The 19,483-nt window shown below is 42.9% G+C and overlaps 2 protein-coding genes across 2 annotated transcripts in view; both read left to right on the top strand.

Annotated features, from left to right (window-relative positions):
* Positions 1 to 12,153, top strand: part of cdk6 (cyclin dependent kinase 6) — a 29,496-nt gene extending 17,343 nt beyond the window's left edge. The window contains exons 5-8 of the mRNA XM_083681077.1: positions 2,128 to 2,237; positions 8,165 to 8,215; positions 8,505 to 8,640; positions 9,092 to 12,153. Of these exons, the coding sequence (XP_083537203.1) occupies positions 2,128 to 2,237; positions 8,165 to 8,215; positions 8,505 to 8,640; positions 9,092 to 9,241 (447 nt within the window). The 3' untranslated portion in view covers positions 9,242 to 12,153. The remainder of the gene's footprint in view (positions 1 to 2,127; positions 2,238 to 8,164; positions 8,216 to 8,504; positions 8,641 to 9,091) is intronic.
* A 462-nt stretch (positions 12,154 to 12,615) lies between these two features.
* On the top strand, positions 12,616 to 18,508 carry fam133b (family with sequence similarity 133 member B). Its single transcript, XM_083681078.1, has 11 exons — positions 12,616 to 13,325; positions 14,706 to 14,803; positions 15,012 to 15,090; positions 15,275 to 15,367; positions 15,454 to 15,486; positions 15,663 to 15,731; positions 16,095 to 16,190; positions 16,414 to 16,455; positions 17,071 to 17,163; positions 17,410 to 17,460; positions 17,667 to 18,508. Exons 1-11 carry the CDS (start codon positions 13,302 to 13,304, stop codon positions 17,760 to 17,762), a joined length of 774 nt encoding a protein of 257 aa, XP_083537204.1. The 5' UTR covers positions 12,616 to 13,301; the 3' UTR covers positions 17,763 to 18,508.
* The last annotated feature ends 975 nt before the right edge of the window (positions 18,509 to 19,483 follow it).

The raw sequence follows: 19,483 nt of genomic DNA, 5'->3' as shown, positions 1-19,483 counted from the left end.
TAGCAGTTACAAAACTCTTCAAACTAATGAAAGGCTCAGTGCAGATGGTTCCTCTATATATATATATGCAACCTTCTAATGTGAGCAAGTTCAGAAAAAGCATGATTGAAACTACTGCCCATTTGGGTCATAAAATGTCATATATATATAGTAGCAGTAGTTTCAATCATGCTCTTTCTGAACTTGCTCACATTAGAACAAGGTTTCAGGGCTCTAAAATTCTCAATGGCCTGACTGAGGTTTTTTTTAGAATGTATCATGTGTGCCTCATCTCTGGTCACATGACATGAGCTAACCAAGGTTTCTCAGCCAATAAGGTTCACCCTCCACTTCCTGCCCATTTCCACTAAACCAGGAAGAATACGATGAGAAATGTCATCTCTGCATCTCTGTGGCCCGTCTCTAAAAATAGTCGATGACCGATAAGTTAAAAGAAAAAATGTGATGGTTTTTTTTTCAAATCAAACGCTTTACACACCAATACCAGTTGACTTGAGTTTAGAGGAAAGTTGTGATAGTTTATAATGAAGTTTGCCTAGGATGTTCAGGATATCCCCTTAGATTAGGATTCAGATCAGTCTATTAACCACAAATAATCTGCTAAAACCGGTAGTGTTGCACAATGTACCGGTTAAACAAAACTATCACGATACCCTGCTTTGAAAAACGGTTTGATACTAGATTGTTTTTTTTAGAACCGGTTCTTTTGTCATAAGTTTCCCTATTGGCTCCTCTCCTCGTAACATGTGCAGATTGTGTACGGCCAACAGTTTAATTAATGAGTAAAAAATGAATATAAAATGAATATATATTCATATACAGCTCTATGCTGGCATTGGTATCAAAGAACTAAATGTTCGTATCATGGCAACACTAAAAGCCAGTTGACCGTATGAGTTTGACCCAGGCAACTTACAACAACAGCTACTGTATGTCACATCCCTATTTTACACCTTATGTATAACATTATGAGCCTTAGTTGAAAATGCAACCTTCTTTGTCCTGGTTTGCTACCATACCAGAAGGCAGGGTGAGCAGTTCAGAGGTCACCATTCTTCCTGCTATGTGAACAAGCATGCTAGGCATTTACATCCCTGCATTCTGCTACTGCTTCCAAACATCGGCCTCTCCAACACGCTGAGGACCAGGGAGCAGCGCCTCCAGGGCCTGTGGCCAAACGCTGTAGGAAAATCTGGAGAGGGGAAAGCACCTGGAATCAGTCCACTTTCTCGCCAGGGGTCACTGAGTTTTGTCTGGAGGCTTTCCCTACTGTAGTTGTTAACAATGCTGCTCTCCTGTGGGCTAACCTAAACCCAACCGGCTACAGAGTACCACCACCAGTCAGAAACTGCACAGATGTGTGGTTAGCGTTTTTGGCACAAAATGGCCCACCGTATTTCATCCGATTGGGTGCTTACTCCCAAGCACTTTTGAGACCTGGTGAAGAAATTATGATGTGATAAAGGCCTTGTTTTTCTGTGCTGTAGCTGTACATGGGGGGGTGGGTTGAATGCAGCAGCTGACATTGTTGTGTTAAAAGGACTTGGTTTTAATGGACACACACACACACACACACAGGAACCAGCGATGTTGAGGTCCCTGATGGCTCACTATGGAAAGAGTGTGTGATCTAGGCATAACAAAACAGGAGCGCAAAGACCTGGCCTGCCAGATATGATTTCATACCTTATGTAATCCCGAGATGGGGCCACAGTAACATAAGCCCTCTGTGTGTTGAAGCCCCCCAGACACACAATGGGCTGGACTACAGACAGTGTGTCGGTGGCGCTCTCAGGTAAAACACTTACAGAGAGATAGAGGGAAGAATGTGGCTCAGGTATCAGGAGTCCACCCTTTAAACTGTGGGTACTGTGTGTGTGTGTGTGTGTGTGTGTGTGTGTGTGTGTGTTCTTGGGTGTGTGTGTGTGTGTGTGTGTGTGTGTGTGTGCTTGTGTTCTTGTGTTCTTGGGTGTGTGTGTGTGTGTGTGTGTGTTTGTCTGTGGTATGTGTTTATGTATTATGGCAGCTGGCATGTTGTGTCATGCCATGGGTGTGTGTCACTTTACTGTACTTTAACCATGAACGTGTGTGTGTGTGTGTGTGTGTGTGTGTGTGTGTGTTTTGCAGGTGGTGACGTTGTGGTACAGGGCTCCAGAGGTGTTGCTGCAGTCCAGCTATGCCACGCCAGTTGACCTGTGGAGCGTAGGCTGCATTTTCGCTGAGATGTTCAGGAGAAGGTGAGTTGCCATCCTCATTCTCACACACACACACACACACACACACACACACACACACCAAGTGGAGGGTGAAGGAGGTGACCCCCAACTCTGTATCCTCATACGCTACATCTTCATAGACCGGATGAGCAAGGAAGCCCTCACACTGCCATTACTACTGTCCTGACTCAGCGAAACACTCTGTCCTCACACCTCCCTCCGTGTGACACGTCAATACAGGGTTCAACTGTCACAACTGTCCCGACACTACAAAGCACAGCGGTATTTGAAAACCCCTTGCTGTGCGGTATGAAAGATCGGATTAATGATCATGTGGCGACTACAATAATGCAGTTGAACTTGTCTTTACCCTTTACTACACCTAGTTTAAGGCGGAGAGCCGACAGAATATTGAACTTGGATATATTTGTGATTTTCACGTGATCGTCTTTTCCTTTTTGTCACATCTCTGAATGAAAGTATGGCGACATTATATGTGGTATTAGCTGCCTGCATACAGTATCAGTTTATCTGTGAATTCAGTGAAAAATCCACCTCTGTTTCGTGGTTTCCTCAACCTTTTAATGTGTTTTTATTTTCTGGCACCTGGTGAGCTGATAGCAGCCTGTGTAATACTTTTGTCGGTTGGGTTATCAAACCGTTAATGACATTCCAGTTAAGGGTCTGTGGTTGCAGGCAACTGACTATTGTGCTTCTTGATGTAGGTATTTGTCAGTTTGTGGTGCAACGTACTTCTTATACTGGAGGCCCAAGCTATTAGTGAATCTCAGAAAATGAAAATGCATTCAATGAATACTTCAGGTTGCATCGTCTGAGTATTGTTCATTAAACAACCATTCATGTGGCCTCTGCATGTTTGTATTTATGTTGATATGTGTTGTAAATCAACATGGGGGAGAGAGAGAGAGAGAGAGAGAGAGAGAGAGAGAGGGGGGGGGCTGACTCAGTGGTGTCTTAGATAAGCAGCCTCTATCTGGCAGGGAGCAGTGCCAACAGGGACAGCCTCACCAGTAATTTATGTTTCCTTCCCCAACCGTCCCTACCAGACACATGCCCCCACTGTGTAACAGATACACCACAGGTGGGAGTCGCAGGGAGTCACAGGGATGTGTGTTTGGGTAATCATTTCTGAATGAGTATGTGAGGATGTACTGTATTTTATGTGTGTGTCTGCGCATATGTATGCGTCTGTGTGTGTGTCCGTGCGTATGTGTGTGTGTGTGTGTGTGTGTGTGTGTGTGTGTGTGTGTGTGCGCGCGGGTGGATTGGACAGTGTGTGTGTAATCCTGTGTGTGTCCGTGCGTACGTGTGTGCGCGTGTGGATTGGACAGTGTGTGTGTAATCCTGTGTGTGTGCGTGTGTTTATTTTCCTCCTGTAGCCTGATGACACAGATCGTGGCTAATTATTCCCCATTGTCCTGGAGAGGAAGTGGGTGGCTGTTTTCACATAACACTGCTGTCACAGGCAGGACGGACAGACAAATGGAGAAGACAGATTCTTGTCCACTGAGGCAGATATCCTGTCTTTCAAACAGGACCTTGAGTTATATTTCACACCAAGTGTGATAATGTTCTGTGTATTCTTAAAATCACTTAAGGAAACTCAGGAAAAGTGTCCGGATCTAAAATATCAGCTCCATAATTACTTCAACAGGACGCACTCTGACCGTACACAGATAAAACATAACTTGAGCAAGCATATATATATATGACCATGGATTGATCATACTACATTGATCCTATGTGATTGTAGACAGAATATATAGACTGATCATAGATCGATCATGGATCAATGAATATAGTCATTGAGATACTCTGAGCCAACCCCTTACCCCCCTGTTCTTATGCCTTTTGTTTAATTTCATTTTAATTTCTGCATGTTTGAATGGAAAGAGCTCTCCTCTGTGCCAGTGTCAACATTGGGACTGCTGCCGCGTGTGTGTGTGTGTGTGTGTGTGTGTGTGTGTGTGTGTGTGTGTGTGTGTGTGTGTGTGTGTGTGTATGTGTGTGTGTGTGTGTGTGTGTGTGTGTGTGTGTGTGTGTGTGTGTGTGTGTATGGCTCTGAGCTCCAGATTGTGGTCTGGGGGGCTTATGAAGGGAGCATGAAAAGATATATGATCCATTTTATGACCTGGAAAAAACATTTTTCTTCAAATGCCCTATTGTAAGTTAAACCTTCACGTGGGAAATCTATTTTAGTGTGGTTGGTATGTAAATGCTTTATGATGACTTTTAATAACTAGTGGCATTTGACTGTCTTTGGCACCAAGGAAATCAAGGTGGGGTTGTTTGAATAGTACTGAGGCGTTCACTATCGGCCTGATATTGTCACACCTAGCTTTTAGCTAACATCACACTTTACTAACACAACTATGGATGTCCACACCACAATATTATACCAACACACTACAGCTGTACACACACTACACTACTCTCCTAGTCCTAACACACACACACACACACACACACACACACACACACACTTATTACGTCACACTACACTACTCTCCTAGTCCTAACACACACACACACACACACACACATACACTTATTACATCACACTACACTACTCTCCTAGTCCTAACACACACACACACACACACACACATACACACACTCACACATATTACATCACACTTGGGCACCACCTCAACTGCCTTTCGGGCATTTTCAGTTGCACAACAGTTAGCCTTTAAGTCAGATCAGATCTGTCAATCAAACTGTGCCATCGTGACATCCACATAGGTCATGCATGACACATCGACACCCAAATCACTGAAAATAAACTTTAACAAATGATCAGATGCTCTATTGTCTTTCACCAAGTGTTTGTTCAGTACTTTGAGGAGTGATGAGTACCCTGAGACCTGAAGCTCTCTGATCCTGCCTGGGTTGTCCTCAGTGGGCTTCCACAGTCCTACTGGAGACCCGTCTTGGAACCCGGTGGGTGACATTAGCATCCTGGCGTACGGGGCGGGGAGGGGAGAAGAGGCTAGGTGGTGGTGGGGGCCCTTCTCTCTGACACAATAAGCTGTAAAAGCCTGTGTGTTCAGGACCTGGCTGCTGGCCAACGCTGCCTGGAGGTGGGAGGCGAGGGAGGCTCTTTGATGCCGGTGAACAGCACCACTCTTTTTTTTTTCTTCTTTTTTTTTTTCGCTCACTCTATCCTGCAGGTGATTAAGATGGCTTTTTAAAAGGCCACCTGTTACAGATTAAAGGGCACCTGGGACCAGGGAGGGGAGAGAGAGACAGAATGAGAGGGGAGGGAGGGAGGGAGGGAGAGAGAGCGAGCGAGTGAGTGAGAGAGAGAATGAGAGATAGAGGCTTCAGCCCCTGTATTTGATAAATGCTCAGTGCTATTCAAACTCTACTATTGTGAGGGGTTATGGGTCACACGGACATCATAGGGCAGGTACTGTAGGTAAAAGTCAAATCAGAACTCCTCCTTGTGGTCCAATTGAGATTCACATACCCACATTCACATCACACGCTGTTCACCTCAGACATGTCTTGTCATTGCCGCAGTTTAGAGCCTCTCAATGGTACAACTACCTTATGCCAACTCAGTCAATAGGTTGGAGAATCCCCCTGTGTCTATTGTGCCCCTCTACCATTCATCTGATGACTCACCAAGTAAAGTCTTTGCTCACAACATTCATAGTTGAAAAAGTGCAAATCCAGTTTCACTGAGCGGTATGACATAGTGTAGCTACCATTTGTCATCTCAGGAATTTGAGCAAATATCATGCAAGTCTGCATCTGCAGGTTTAGATGGAGCAGTGATAAGTCACTGAGCTGTGAATGTCAGAGAAAGACCTGTTGACATTTCCCTAATCTAAAGGTCGGACATGTTGTCTTAAAGCAGTCGACACACGAGGAGACTCACACATCCTTGTTGACTTTCTCACAGTGCACAGGCCACATTGACCCTTAAAGACATAACCTCACACACATGCACTTACACCCACAAACACACACATATATGTATGATCCCTCTCTCCCACACACAGACAGGCACACACACACACACGCACACACACACACATTCCAGAGGTTGTGTCTAGTGGAATGTAGAACAGAATGGTTGGCACTAGGAGAGCGTGAGTCAGCTGCCTGTCCCAGCCCAATCCCAGTCCCCCCCCTTTAGTATCACCTCCTGTGTGTGTGTGTGTGTGTGTGTGTGTGTGTGTGTGTGTGTGTGTGTGTGTGTGTGTGTGTGTGTGTGTGTGTGTGTGTGTGTGTGTGTGTGTGTGTGTGTGTGTGTGTGTGTGTGTGTGTGTGTCTCAGCCCTGTGTGAAGCCAGTCATCCATCCAGACCAACAAACCGCTCCTGGTTTAAAAATGGACCTCTTGGAAATATCAGCCATACTTGTTTTGGCATGATGACATCGCTGTAGGTGATTTTTTTTCCCCTTCTAAAGACAGAGCTGGTTTAGTCGGATCTTAATGCTTAACCCTTAGACTCATCATGCCCACCAAGTATTTGCCCCTACAGTATAAAGCCACGCCATTGTGGTCACCCATAGAGAGAAGTATGTAAAGGGGGGGAGGGTGTGTTGGTCAGGCACAGAAAGGACACAAGGTCTGCTGAGTTAGATTTTGAAGGATCTGAAACTGTACACATCTGGTGGCTTTGTACAAACTGGTATAAGTCTGTCGAAGAATGTGACAACCTAATCGCTGTCACTGTAAAATGTGCAAAATGCCCTCAAGTCCCTCCGTCTGTGACTAATCTTCAAACGTCTGTGCATGCAGGAAAGTCTGGGACTTCAACTGTGCAAAGACTACGACGGGGACGGGGACGGGGACCGGGATGGGGGGACGGGGGGGGGGAGCAGCACATGCACACATGGTTACTACTTAGTCTTTCTGTGAGTTCAGTGAAGTATACTGTACTAAAGTAAAGTAATAAGTGTCGATGGGATCCTGAGTCACAACATGATAGCACATGTACAGTATATGCTGCATTACATTGACATCTGGTGGTGACTGATCAACTTGTACACACAGACACAAACTGTCTCTCACTCTCTGTCCTTCCATGCTCTCCCCCGTCACCGAGGCCCTCTCATTGAAAATGCAACCCTACTGTATAACACAGCATAAATGGCATACTGTAGACCGGCGTTGCATACTGTAGACCGGCGTTGCATACTGTAGACCGGTGTTGCATACTGTAGACCGGTGTTGCGTACTGTAGTACCGTACACTGCCTCTCGCTCCTCCCACCCCCCACCACCACCTCCTCACCCCCCACCACCACCACCTCCTCACCCCCCACCACCACCTCCCACCCCCCACCACCACCTCCTCACCCCCCACCACCACCTCCCACCCCCCACCACCACCTCCTCACCCCCCACCCTCACCTCCTCACCCCCCCCCCCACCTCACAGGCACACAGAGAGCTAAAGCAGACCCACATGAGGGAGAAATGGCCTCTTTTTTTTTGCCCGTTTGGCGGTCAGGGTTTTGAGAGCAGGCCTGTGCTGCTGATGATGATTGGAATTTGTGTGGGTGCCAGGGGAAGCATGCCCGCCAGCCCATGGGCGTCCAAAGCAGCCCAAAGCCACAGGAACCACCAGCAGTCCTGCACAGTCCCCCCCCCCCCCCCCCAACTCCAGCCCGTCCCCTGTCCCCACACCCCCCACCCTCCATCCCCCATCCCACTCATCCAGACTCCTGACTGCATGCGCTGGGTCTTGAGCGAGCGCCTGCCTCACATGTGCTGAACCAGCTCTGTTCCCTCAGCCCCAAGCTGGGCCCGGACAGGAAACCCAGACATTTACAGTTGAGAGAGAGCATTAGTTGTGTATGATGATGCCAGCCTGGTCCATATTTATACCCATCGACAGTCTGTTCCTGTAGGTTTTTGTTCAAGCGTCAGACAGCTTCAGCTATATGAAATGTCTTCTCCTTCTCCCCAGACCTCTATTTCGAGGAAGCTCAGATGTTGATCAACTGGGGAAGATTTTTGAGTAAGTACAGTACCGTCCTTTACATACGACAAATCATACTGTATGGAGTTGAACATTTTATGGTTCCAATGCCACATTGCACTGCTTCCACCAGTGATGATAAAGATAATAATGATGAAGAATAATGATTAAGAGGATAATGATAATGACTACACTTATTATGATAATGATGATGATGAAGACAGCGATGTTGGAAACAATAATTTTGAAATAGAACTTATATTTATGATAATAACCATAACAACATTGATGATGATGATGATGTTGATGTTGATGTTGATGATGACAGTGCGGTCGGGGTGCCTTCCGTGGAGGACTGGCCCCAGGAAGTGGCCCTACCACAGAGTGCTTTCTCCCCACGACCCCCTCAGCAAATCGGAGAACTGGTCCCTGACATGGATGACGTAGGGAGGTCCCTCCTACTGGTGAGTGACAAACCTCACTATCCAACTGAAATCTCTCTCTAATAGACAGTAGAGTACACAGGCCCTTTCTCAACTGTTGGAAATCCGTCCTCCACTCGCTTCCTTCTCAAAAAGCAATTGAGGACAACTAGATCTGGAAGCAAGTGGAAGACGGAGGAGAGGGCGCAAGGAATGAAGGCTCAATCATAGACGGACAAGCCTAACCTCTCTCTAATGTACAGCACATGTAGACATTTATGATTCCCCACTGAAAAACACATTTGTTTCCCCTCCCCCTGAAATTAATATAATATTTATTGTAACATATTCCTGAGCAACAATATTCTAGGCCTACAACATGCCAGTGCACCTATCATCAACATGAATAGCAGTGTAGCAAAATAATCATTTATGATGCGTGAGAACATTTAGAATAATAACTTTATAACTTTTCTATTCTCTCTCCATACAGCAATTTCTGGCATTCAACCCCTCTAGGAGGATATCGGCGTTCGCTGCCCTGACCCATCCATACTTCCAGAGTGTGGACAGTGACAGTAGGAGTGTGTATGCCCAGCCCATCCCCAGCAACCAGGCCACCATGGAGGAGAGAGCAGCCTGACAACCCCATGGATGGACCAAGACTGGACTGGCAGGGAGGGAGGGATACAAAGAGAGAGTTGGAGAGCAACAGACAGAGACAATGTTGCTCATTGCTCAACATCCAAGAGTCCAAGTGTTTCCACAATGTACTGTGAATGCTGCTTTGAGGAGACTTTTTTTTAGTACTTTACAAACAATGCAACAACCCTTTCAGCTCAGAAGGGACTGCTCTGGGTCTCAAGCAGCTGCTGCCACTTGTGTCCTGCTTTAGCCTGGCATGAGCCTCCTTGATGGGGGAACAACAGGCAGCCAGGGTGGGCAACATGGATTCCACCTGGATCTCACCGCTGAGGCTAAATCACCGGAGACACGCACAAACACACCCACACCCACACTCCTATTCAATGGATACTTAATGACGATAATCACACAGACGCCTCACACTGCCTGGTGCGACTTATAGCCCAAACACTTTTTAGATATCACTGTCACCTACAGGCTGTTCTGTCTTACTGCAGACCAGTGCAGGATTCTAATGGTCCGCTGCTCAGTCATAGAGATAAATATCTAATTTCTAGAGAGTCCACCTCCGTGTCTTTTCCCTTCATTGCTTCTGTGACTTCCCATTTGTAATCACACTTTATTTAGGGGAGTGCACCTTCTAGGGTTTATGTCTCAATGTGCTCAATAGACTTTAACTGGTGTGAAGCTTTCCACAGGAAAGACTTGCTTTGTCTCTTTCAGTTCCTTGAAAGGGTCAGTGCTTCGGTGTCATGACTGTGGTAAAATATCATAGACACGATGCAGGACTGTATTTATCCTTCTGGTGACTGCCCCTTAATGACCTGGTGCACAGTGAACAGAGACTATGTTTAAAAAAGAAAAAAAGGTGTGACCTAAGCACTATTCAACACAATTACATTTAGCATAATAAGTGTAATTTTGTATTTCCTAACTTAATCATAAAGTTATTGACAACATGTATTTTCTTTTTTTTTTTGTCTGGACATGGAGACTTAGATACATGATATCACAATAATAAATTGGTCATGTGAGACCTGTCGAATGCATAGGATAATGGATTGGTATAGTGCTATGTAAGTACTGTTAGCAGAACTGAATAGGTGGTTTGTGCAAAAACATTCAGCACATACAGTAGGTATGTTGTAGTTAGGTGAAATGGAGTTAGGTGAGAGAATATGTAGGAAGAAAAGGAAGGTGGTTCAGAGGGAAATTGCACCTGCTTCGTTTGGATTGAATCACCACAGAATTATACAGACACCACAGTGATGTCATTTTGAACTGCACAACCATTTTGTGTAGAATAGTTGTATTAACATGACGGTGTTCACCTTACTTATCATGTTCAAGTTAAGGAGAACTCAGAGGGCATGTTGGTTAGATCTAAATGTCTAGTGCTGCTCTCAACGTAGCTTGGTTGGTTTATCTGAAAGCAAACCAAGGGGGTTGGATGTTGCTAAAACTTCTCAAAGCACAATAATACACAAAACCATAACTTCACTCTGGTATACAGTATATGGTGCTGCTAGCACACACACACACACACACACTCTCAGGATCTTGGTATAGATGTCAGACTCATTCTGACACGCTTTGCACATTCATGGTTAGACTACATAACAGTTTCAGGTTTTTTTCAAGCTGATCATTGATCGTGTTAATGCTCATATTTATCAAACTTCTTGTAACTGAGAACTCATTACTGTCTGAGGCTAACTGTATGACTGCTCAATGGTTGATATCCAACTTGTTTTAGTGTCAGGGCACACAGATGTTTTTCACTGAGCTCTCTCCATCCAGCTACGGTGTGTGAACTTATCTCTTATTAGATGGTTCATGTTGCATCTGATGGATGCATTCGATATTTTTCATGGTATTAGTCAGTTCAACAACTGCTCTCATAAATACAGTGCCTTCGGAAAGTATTCAGACCCTTTCACTTTTCCCACATTTTGTTGTGTTATAGACTCATTTTAAAATTGATTAAATTAAAATAATCTGCCATCGATTCACACACAATACTCCAGAATGACAAAGCGAAAACTGTTTTTTTGTTTCAATTTCAGTAAATGTATTAAAATTGAAATACAGAAATACCTCATGTACATAAGTATTCAGACCCTTTGCTAAGACACTCTTAAAATGAGCTAAAATGCAAAATGTCATCAACAAATCACTCAATAAGTTGAACTGAGTCCATCTTAATGCAAGGATAATAGTTAATGTAATTTTGGAATTAATTTCTAAAATTAATTAATTAATTTCTTTGGAAAACATTTCTAAAAATGTGTTTTCGCTTTGTCATTCTGGGATATTGTGTATGGATTGATGGCAAATTCTTTTAATTTAATCCATTTTAAATTAAGTCTATAACACAACAAAATGTGGAAAAAGTGAAGGAGTCTGAATACTTTCCGAAGGCACTGTATGAAATTATCACTGTATGTTTTTGTTTTGAAGGTTTAAGTGATTTGTTGGTCATTTGTACACTTAAATCACAGGACAAGAATATTTAGTCCTTTTTTCTATCTATGTAAAATAATAAAGTTATACTTTTTCAAAGCCACCTGCATGGGTTCTACCATATATTTGCCTGCAATTACAGACATGTTCCTATGTCAGCTTCAAATTGCAAATACCCTTTAGTTTAGTCTGAGCAATACTGAAAAATTACAGTATTTTAGCATAGGTTGGATGTAAAGGCACAGATATAACAAGCTTATTTCATTCCATATCATTTTGATGGTGCAATTTTTTGTACTTTGATATGCACACTTTTTCTGATGAAATTGTAATTTTATGTAGAGTGCTGATAAATGGCATAATTTACATGGATAAATACAGTCAATGTTGACTAGACCAGTTCTTTGTTGCCCCATTTCAAATAAAAAAGCTTTGTAAGTGAGTGTTCATGTTTGGGATTCATTAAAAAAAATGAATTGACAAAATAATGCTTAATATTGAATCGGATTGCTTTAGCTTGTGGAATGTATGAATATTAATTTGTGGTATTTGTTGTGGTATTTGAATGTTGATGGTATCAGGTTAAGCTGTAATCACACAGAAAAAGCACCTTTTGTGTAAAAGCATCTCAATATATTGTCTTCTGTTCAATCTGTAAATATGTTGTTTCTTTCTATTTGTGTTATGTGCAAAATAGGCTGAATGAATACAGTATATGTGTTTCTACTTGTCAGAGGTTTTTAATGATTGCCATTTCTTGTAATGATGTAAAATGTTATGTTTTCTTGTCCTTTTTTAGGCAAAACATTTTATAGGTTTTGATGATTATACTGCTGGATATATTCATATTTTGATTTATGTATTTTCTAGGGCTATACAGATTAATAGATTAACCTAACTGTTTAATCAACTAATGCTTAAATAGACAACACATTTAAAAAAATTTTTTTAATAATAATCAGATTTCTATATACTGTATTTCAGACCAAGGACAAGAAGTGACAGCTAGAGTGAGACAGTAGCCAAGCTCAGTTTAATCTATGGATGAAGTCCTCACTTTCTTTGGTGCCTGACATTAGTGCTTGAACTGTCTTCATATTATTCCTTCAGAGTAGTATTCCTCCACATTTTCATTGAATTCTTAAAACAAATACAGATTACCTAAAAGGGTTACTAATGGCAAATGATCTACATAGTTTCATGTGTGGAACAATTGGGAACAGTAGTTTGCTGTATTGATACTATACATTAACTGCTAGACTGTTGTATTTGTATAAAATACATGTTTCAGTGTTAAATGCGTTTCCTTCATCATCAATGGTTAATTATTTTTTTTATTTTTTTAACTCTAAAGCAAAATATCTGCTTTCCAGTTGAGTCTGTATGGCTCGGGCATGGGGCTCGAATCTGATGCTGTCATCATGTTGTTCCTGAACTGTCCGCCGGGTGGCAGGCGAGGGCGTATGGTTGTCCTGTCTCACCACCGGGGACCGGAGCTCGATCAGATACAGAGAACCTCGCTTGTTGTAAAGGGAGGCATGTACACAACCCTGTAGGTAGTGATAGTGGCCTGATAGCAGACGAGATCTGCTGAAATGGGGAAGAGAGACAACAGAGTGGTGAGTCATTTATTTCGTAGTTTTGAAATATATTAAATGTTTTTATTTACGGATCAGATTACCCTACGAAAAACAAGGTACCCAGTTAGCAAGCTCACGTTAGCTAGCTAGGCCACAACATTATGAAGACAAATCAAGTTCCCCCTAAATTGTACAGATCCACAATGTGGCGTTATTTGATCGAACTAGCAGTACTGCGACAGTACCTGACTTAATAGCTGCAGTAGTCTGTCGCATTTGCTGGCATCCACGTCAGAGCTAATCGGTCAGCTAACGTTAGCTTCGTGCCATAACAATATGTGGCGTTGGATCAGGCTGAACCAGGCCGCGGGCCGCGGGCCGTATATAGCCTGAAAGAGCTAGGCCTGGGGGAGGGGGCGAGGGCGGAGCGTCCGACCGACCGAAAAAGAAACAGCGGGCGGCTCATATTTGTCATAAAAACAGCGTGATTAATCGGACGTTAAACAATATTTCCCCATTCTCTTTACCCCAGCTCTTGTAAAAAAAGTCTTTACGAAAACATACACATCGTTGACATCTCTTTATGTGATGTGATTGTGAACATCTTTCGTCACATTTGTTCGAGCTGGTGTGTGGTGTCACGTCTTGGCGTGCTCCCGGTACACATGGCAACCCGCTTCACCGCCCGGTGCACGAATTGAACGCCCCTGGTCGATGCGCTAGCCAAGTAGCTAACATAACTAAGTACGAACCAGTAAGGCGCGGGCAGCTACTAGGCCCAAATGCAATGCTTGTTTAGTCTGGCAACATCAGTTAGCTACTTAGCTTATCTAACGTGTACTGGCATATCTTACGATACGGAGTTGTGAATGCTAGCAGTCCTAGAAGGTCTCTAGATTGTTGTGATGGCAGAATATTAGAGAGAGAGAGATGGTTGCATGGCTTACAATACATTTACATTTATGGCATTTAGCAGACGCCTTTATCCAAAGCGACTTACAACTAATATATTTGTCTAAGTAAGTGAATCATCTATACGTCAGTCATCATAATAAAAAGTAATCAATGCTCGGACCGGGGGCCATTGGCAGTCACAATGCTAGAAGAAGGAAAAAGTACTTTCTTTCTTTTTTAAAAGGAGAGAAACTTGTACAGGGGGGCTAGTGGGGATGAAGAGGTCTTTAGGAGGGACCGTTAAGATGTCAGAATACATGCAGTTGTATCTAGGGCATGTTCAGGGCTATCCACTTCTCACGATCTCTGTGAATGCATCATACCAGGGCTGCTTTGGACATTCTCACTCACTAGCCAAACACAGACAACATGCTGCCTTTGGTACTTCCAGTTGTTCCTATTAATTGTTATGCAGCGTTATGTGATAAAGTCAGCTGTTTGATTTGGATTTCTCTTGTGTTTCAGGCTTATGTGAACCCCATAGCTGCTTCAAGGGCCAAGGGACCCGCAGGCAACGCAGGGCCCTCTATACAGGATTACTTGAGCAGACCAAGGCCAACATGGTACGCATGTGACAATAATACACATTCAAGCTAGCACGCTATGTCTAAAACGTAATCAGCAATTCACTTATCCTGTAAAGCCTCTTGGGTTATGTCAGTTGTGAAGTGGGCAGATGAGGATCATGTTTCCCCAATGCCCTGTCTCCATTTCAATCTGGAATTTCTGTCTTTCTGGTCTCTTGATTGGTTGGTTTTCTTTTCTCATCAGGGAAGAAGTAAAAGAACAACTAGAGAGAAAAAAAAAAGGTTCCAGAGCCCTGGCTGACTTTGAGGACAAAATGAATGAGGTATTCCAAATTGTACAGATTCGCTGTTGCAGATATGTCAGTTTACTTGAAAATGAAATTATGTAATCACTTGTCTGATGCTGAATTATTGTCTTAAAACATGTGTTCAAAAGTAACCAAACGTGTCACTCTGTCAGCTTCTTCTTACTTCTGGCCTAAAAACATGCATTTATTCTTGATGTAGAGATGGAAGAAAGAGCTGGAGAAGAACAGAGAGAGGTTACTAGGCGGGGGAGACAAAAAAGACAAGGAGAAAGAGGAGAAGGAGAAGAAAGAGGTATGACACATGTCTGTCACATATTAATGCAGCCACTTGAGAACTTTCTCCACCTCTCACCTTTTTGATATTTGTTTTGCATTTAGAAAAAGAAGAAAGAAAAGAAGAAATCCAATAGGGTGAGGAAAGCTCTCCAGTGTTTTGATGAAAGTACCTGGTGTTATCTCAGCTGAACATTGTATTTCATACTGCCATAGCGTGTTCTCTATCCTCTGAAAATGCCTTTCTGATCTGTTTTGTTGTCAGTTTATGATTTCAAATCTAATGAGCTTTGCTTTCATTGTGTTTGGTCAAGCATTCCTCATCTTCCTCCTCATCGAGTTCTGATTCCTCTAGCAGTTCCTCCTCAGACTCTGAAGATGAGGTACGATTTTGCTTTTGAACCACCTTTATCATGTTACACCAATAACATTAACTGTTATCGTTATATACTGCAGTCAAGTCGTGAGTCTAGTGACATTAAGTACATTAAGTTTCCTGTCATTGTCTCGGAAGCTCGAGGTTGACTTCAATCCACTTTGTGAACATTGACAAAGGTGAATAGAAAATTCAATGTGTGCTCAGTACAATTCTGAACTTGCAATCCATGCAGTGCATCATTTCAAGGAATAATAATTATAAGTATAATTTCAAGGTTAAGGTTTTTTCTCATTAACCTAAAGGCATCAGTTTCAAAGAGGGAAATGTGACGGACTGTATTTTATTTTTGTGTTGATCGTGTGGTCAGGATGAAAAGAAGAGTGTCAAGAAGAAACGGAAAAGAAAGCGATCCTCCAAGAAAGCATCAGATGGCTCCACTGTAGAATCCGAGGCTGACAGCAAGGTTTGTTGGGACGCTGGCTCAGTGGAGAGTCTTTCACCCCGTCTCCGTTTGTCACCAAATCCATTTTGACATTCAGGTTGGGATGTTTTCGCTTCCAACCATGTCCCAGTTAGACTCCTTTGCTCAAGGCGTGTGTCCTTTCAGATGCACTTTAAAGAGATCCCCTTTTAATTCATTTGTAGATTAATTCTCTTTACCTAAATGTTATTGTTTTTCCCCTAAGAAAAAGAAGAAGAAACCCAAGGAAGATGGGGATAAGGAAAAGGTAATTTACTGCTTTTACAGGCAACAACATCTATGCCGTTAGTTTCTGTTGTTATTGGTCATTAGGTCCCTCTCTTGCGCGTATGGCTTGCGCTGTGGAAAAAAAACCCATGCGTGCTGATGGTGTGTTTGATGATGATGCTGGGCTGCAGTTAGTCTCTCTAAGTCAGACTCTCCATTTAAATAGAGTCTGACGGCGCACCCATCGAAAAGTGCTGATGGGAGGCGGTGCATCCAGTGATTTTCCGTCAGCAACATGCAGACAAACAGAGAGGAGTGCTTCAAACGGAGGCGTGATTTCAAGCAGATTTTTATCGATAAAATAGATAATTGATGCTCACCTGCGTAATGCTGGCATTGAAAACGTGGCGTTAGCTGAATAATATTTCATTGCGTGCAATGCATGTGCATCGGATCGTAAAACAATAGCTTGGGCAGAGGAGGAGGAGGGTCATCGGATGGGGCCAACAGCAAAACGTTTTGAGTGGTGTGGACTTGGTTACGACTTTCAAACTTTTACATCCTACGCCCCCCAGAACCTCAATTGAGAGATGAGATTCTTGGATCTGAGATTAGGCTGTAGTAAACTCAGGGCTGTAAATGTTGTGCTTCTCAGGATGAAAAGAGCCGTCGGAAGAAGAGAAAGGCTGAGCGAAGTCATAAAGACTCGTCCTCCGAGTCGTCAGCTGACTCTGAAGTGGAGGAGGGAGTAAGCATGTCTACTTTTCTCACGCTACATTCATTTGTCATAAATATTGTCTGGCATGACTTGTTCTTTTTGCTCTGTGGGGAGTGTTGGTCATCCAATGTGAAGTATTACAGTACATGGTGTGAAATATAGATGTTTTGTGCTCCAGTATCTTTGTGAAATAGTGGACCTTTTCGAATGATCGCCACGAAACAGTGGGCTTTCTCTTCCATTGTGGTTCCTCATTCCTGTTCTGCTTCTCTGTAGGTTGAATCCAAGAAGAAAAAGAGAAGTAGTGAGGAGAAGGAGAAAATTACAGTAAGTAGCTGAATCACTGCAGTGATTCCCACACGTCACTGAAGCAATCACTGAAATGATTACCACACATGCTGAAATATTCCTACTGCAGACTGATGAAGTTAAGGTTTAAGTCACCAGCAAATGTCAATACACGATGGAACTCTTATTGTAACAGTAGAACGGTAGCCTCATTGTCTCATTATTCTGTATGCTGTTGTTAACAGGAAAAATCGAAGAAGAAGAGGAAAAAGAAGCACAAGAAACATGGGAGGAGGAAGAAGAAGAAGGCTGCATCCGGCTCAGAGTTACTAACAGACTAATGTTGTAGCGGTGCGGTTCTCTGTCACAGCAGTTCACCAGTAGAGAGCATTCGAGTACCAAATAAATCCCACCTGACCCGGCTTTCCCCAGTGATTGGGGTAGCTGATGAACCGGGGAAACCCTGGCTTCCGGTTCATAAGAGTTGAGATGGAATGGGAGAGAGGCGTGTGTGTGGGGGGGTGGTGGTGGGGGGGGGGGGGGACTGAGAGTGTTGGGTCAACCAACCCTCTGTGACAACTTTCCATCTTTTTTTTTTCCTTTTTTTATTTTTTAAAGATAGTTTTTTTTCGATCAAAATAAAGGTCAGTGACCCCCACATAGTAGTGTCAAGAGGCTAAACAGAACTCAGAATTTCAGATGATGAGATGACCTTTCCGTAAATGGATATTGATGAGCAGGATCTGTTTGTACCTTTTAGTATGCCGGTCTTCTCTAACTACCGTCTGTTTTACACCTCAAGATCTTGTCTTTCTAACGCGGAGCCGCTAGACAGTGAGGTCATTTTGTGACTTTGTTATGCTAGCGCCTGATGTCATGCATGTAACCTGACCACTTCTCTTGCCAGCCTCATATTGAAGTTGGGATTGTGAAAATGTGAGTGATGTGGTCATAATACAAGGGATGATTTGTTCAATTCAGTTAGAAAATGTGTTGAGTTCTACTATGATGAATGATAATCTATAAATGAATGGGATTTGAATAAAGTATTCTTGTTTTAGCCTTGATCAAATTGTGTGCTTAATTGTATGAGTGATGGGTGATTTGCATTAAGAAGGGAGCAACACTGAAGAAGCATGAGGCAATAGCTTAAAATGTTCTATTATGTCTGTAACATGACTTATTAGAGGTTATCAAATTAAACTATACACTATGTCCAATACTCCTTGCCTGAACAGGAAAGCTACATCCTCAATCTGAGGATGAAGTTCCTCATGGTTACACCGAGGTTCCCTTAAGCTAACTGCACGATAATCAATGTGGTCAGAACACCAATGGATTTATGGATCTGGGTCTTTCTCTAAACTGACCATGAGAACCACAGGATGTGCTGTGTCATTCCTATGTATGAATTGGCCTGAGAACCCCGTTGTTTTCAGGTCTCATAAAATGCTCAAGTGTACAGCTGTTTTACAGCAAGAGTTACATTTAAACACTTCACTCATTTTTTAACCAGAACTTTTGAAGTACATCTCCCCACACCCATGAGCAAAATATTTGTTTTGCGAAAGACTTAGCTTTAAACAAAGAACTGTGTGTTCTAATGAGATAAGAAATCGATCAATATTATATGATTCATTTGCGTTTTTTTATGATTCATTAATCATACAGTCTGACTGAAGCTGGCTCATACTGGCCCATACTTCTATATATTACTACTGCATTTCTCTCCTGTTTTCATGACATTACTTAAACGGTGATGTGAACATGGATGCATTGTATGTTGTTTTGAACTGACTCCTGCTCCAGGTCTTGTGACGTCAACAGTAAATGTGTCAATGAGATCAGTGGTATGATTGGTATCAAAGGTTAAGAGGGATCTGTTTAAGTGCTTTATGTTGTGGCTGTAGAGTGTTGTAATCAAGACACACAATGATTATCAAAGGTCTTTTAAGCTCTTGGATATGGAGATGTGAACTACTTCTAGAATCTTTATTGTCTAAGTTTCTATTTTGTGCCGTGGCATGTGAGAAAAGGATCTAAAGTTACTTCCCCCTTATCA

This window comes from Argentina silus (genome assembly GCF_951799395.1).
Source record: "Argentina silus genome assembly, chromosome: 11".
In the NCBI taxonomy this organism is placed as follows: domain Eukaryota; kingdom Metazoa; phylum Chordata; class Actinopteri; order Argentiniformes; family Argentinidae; genus Argentina; species Argentina silus.
Note: the sequence above shows the minus strand (reverse complement) of the source record. Positions and strands in the feature narration are given on the sequence as shown.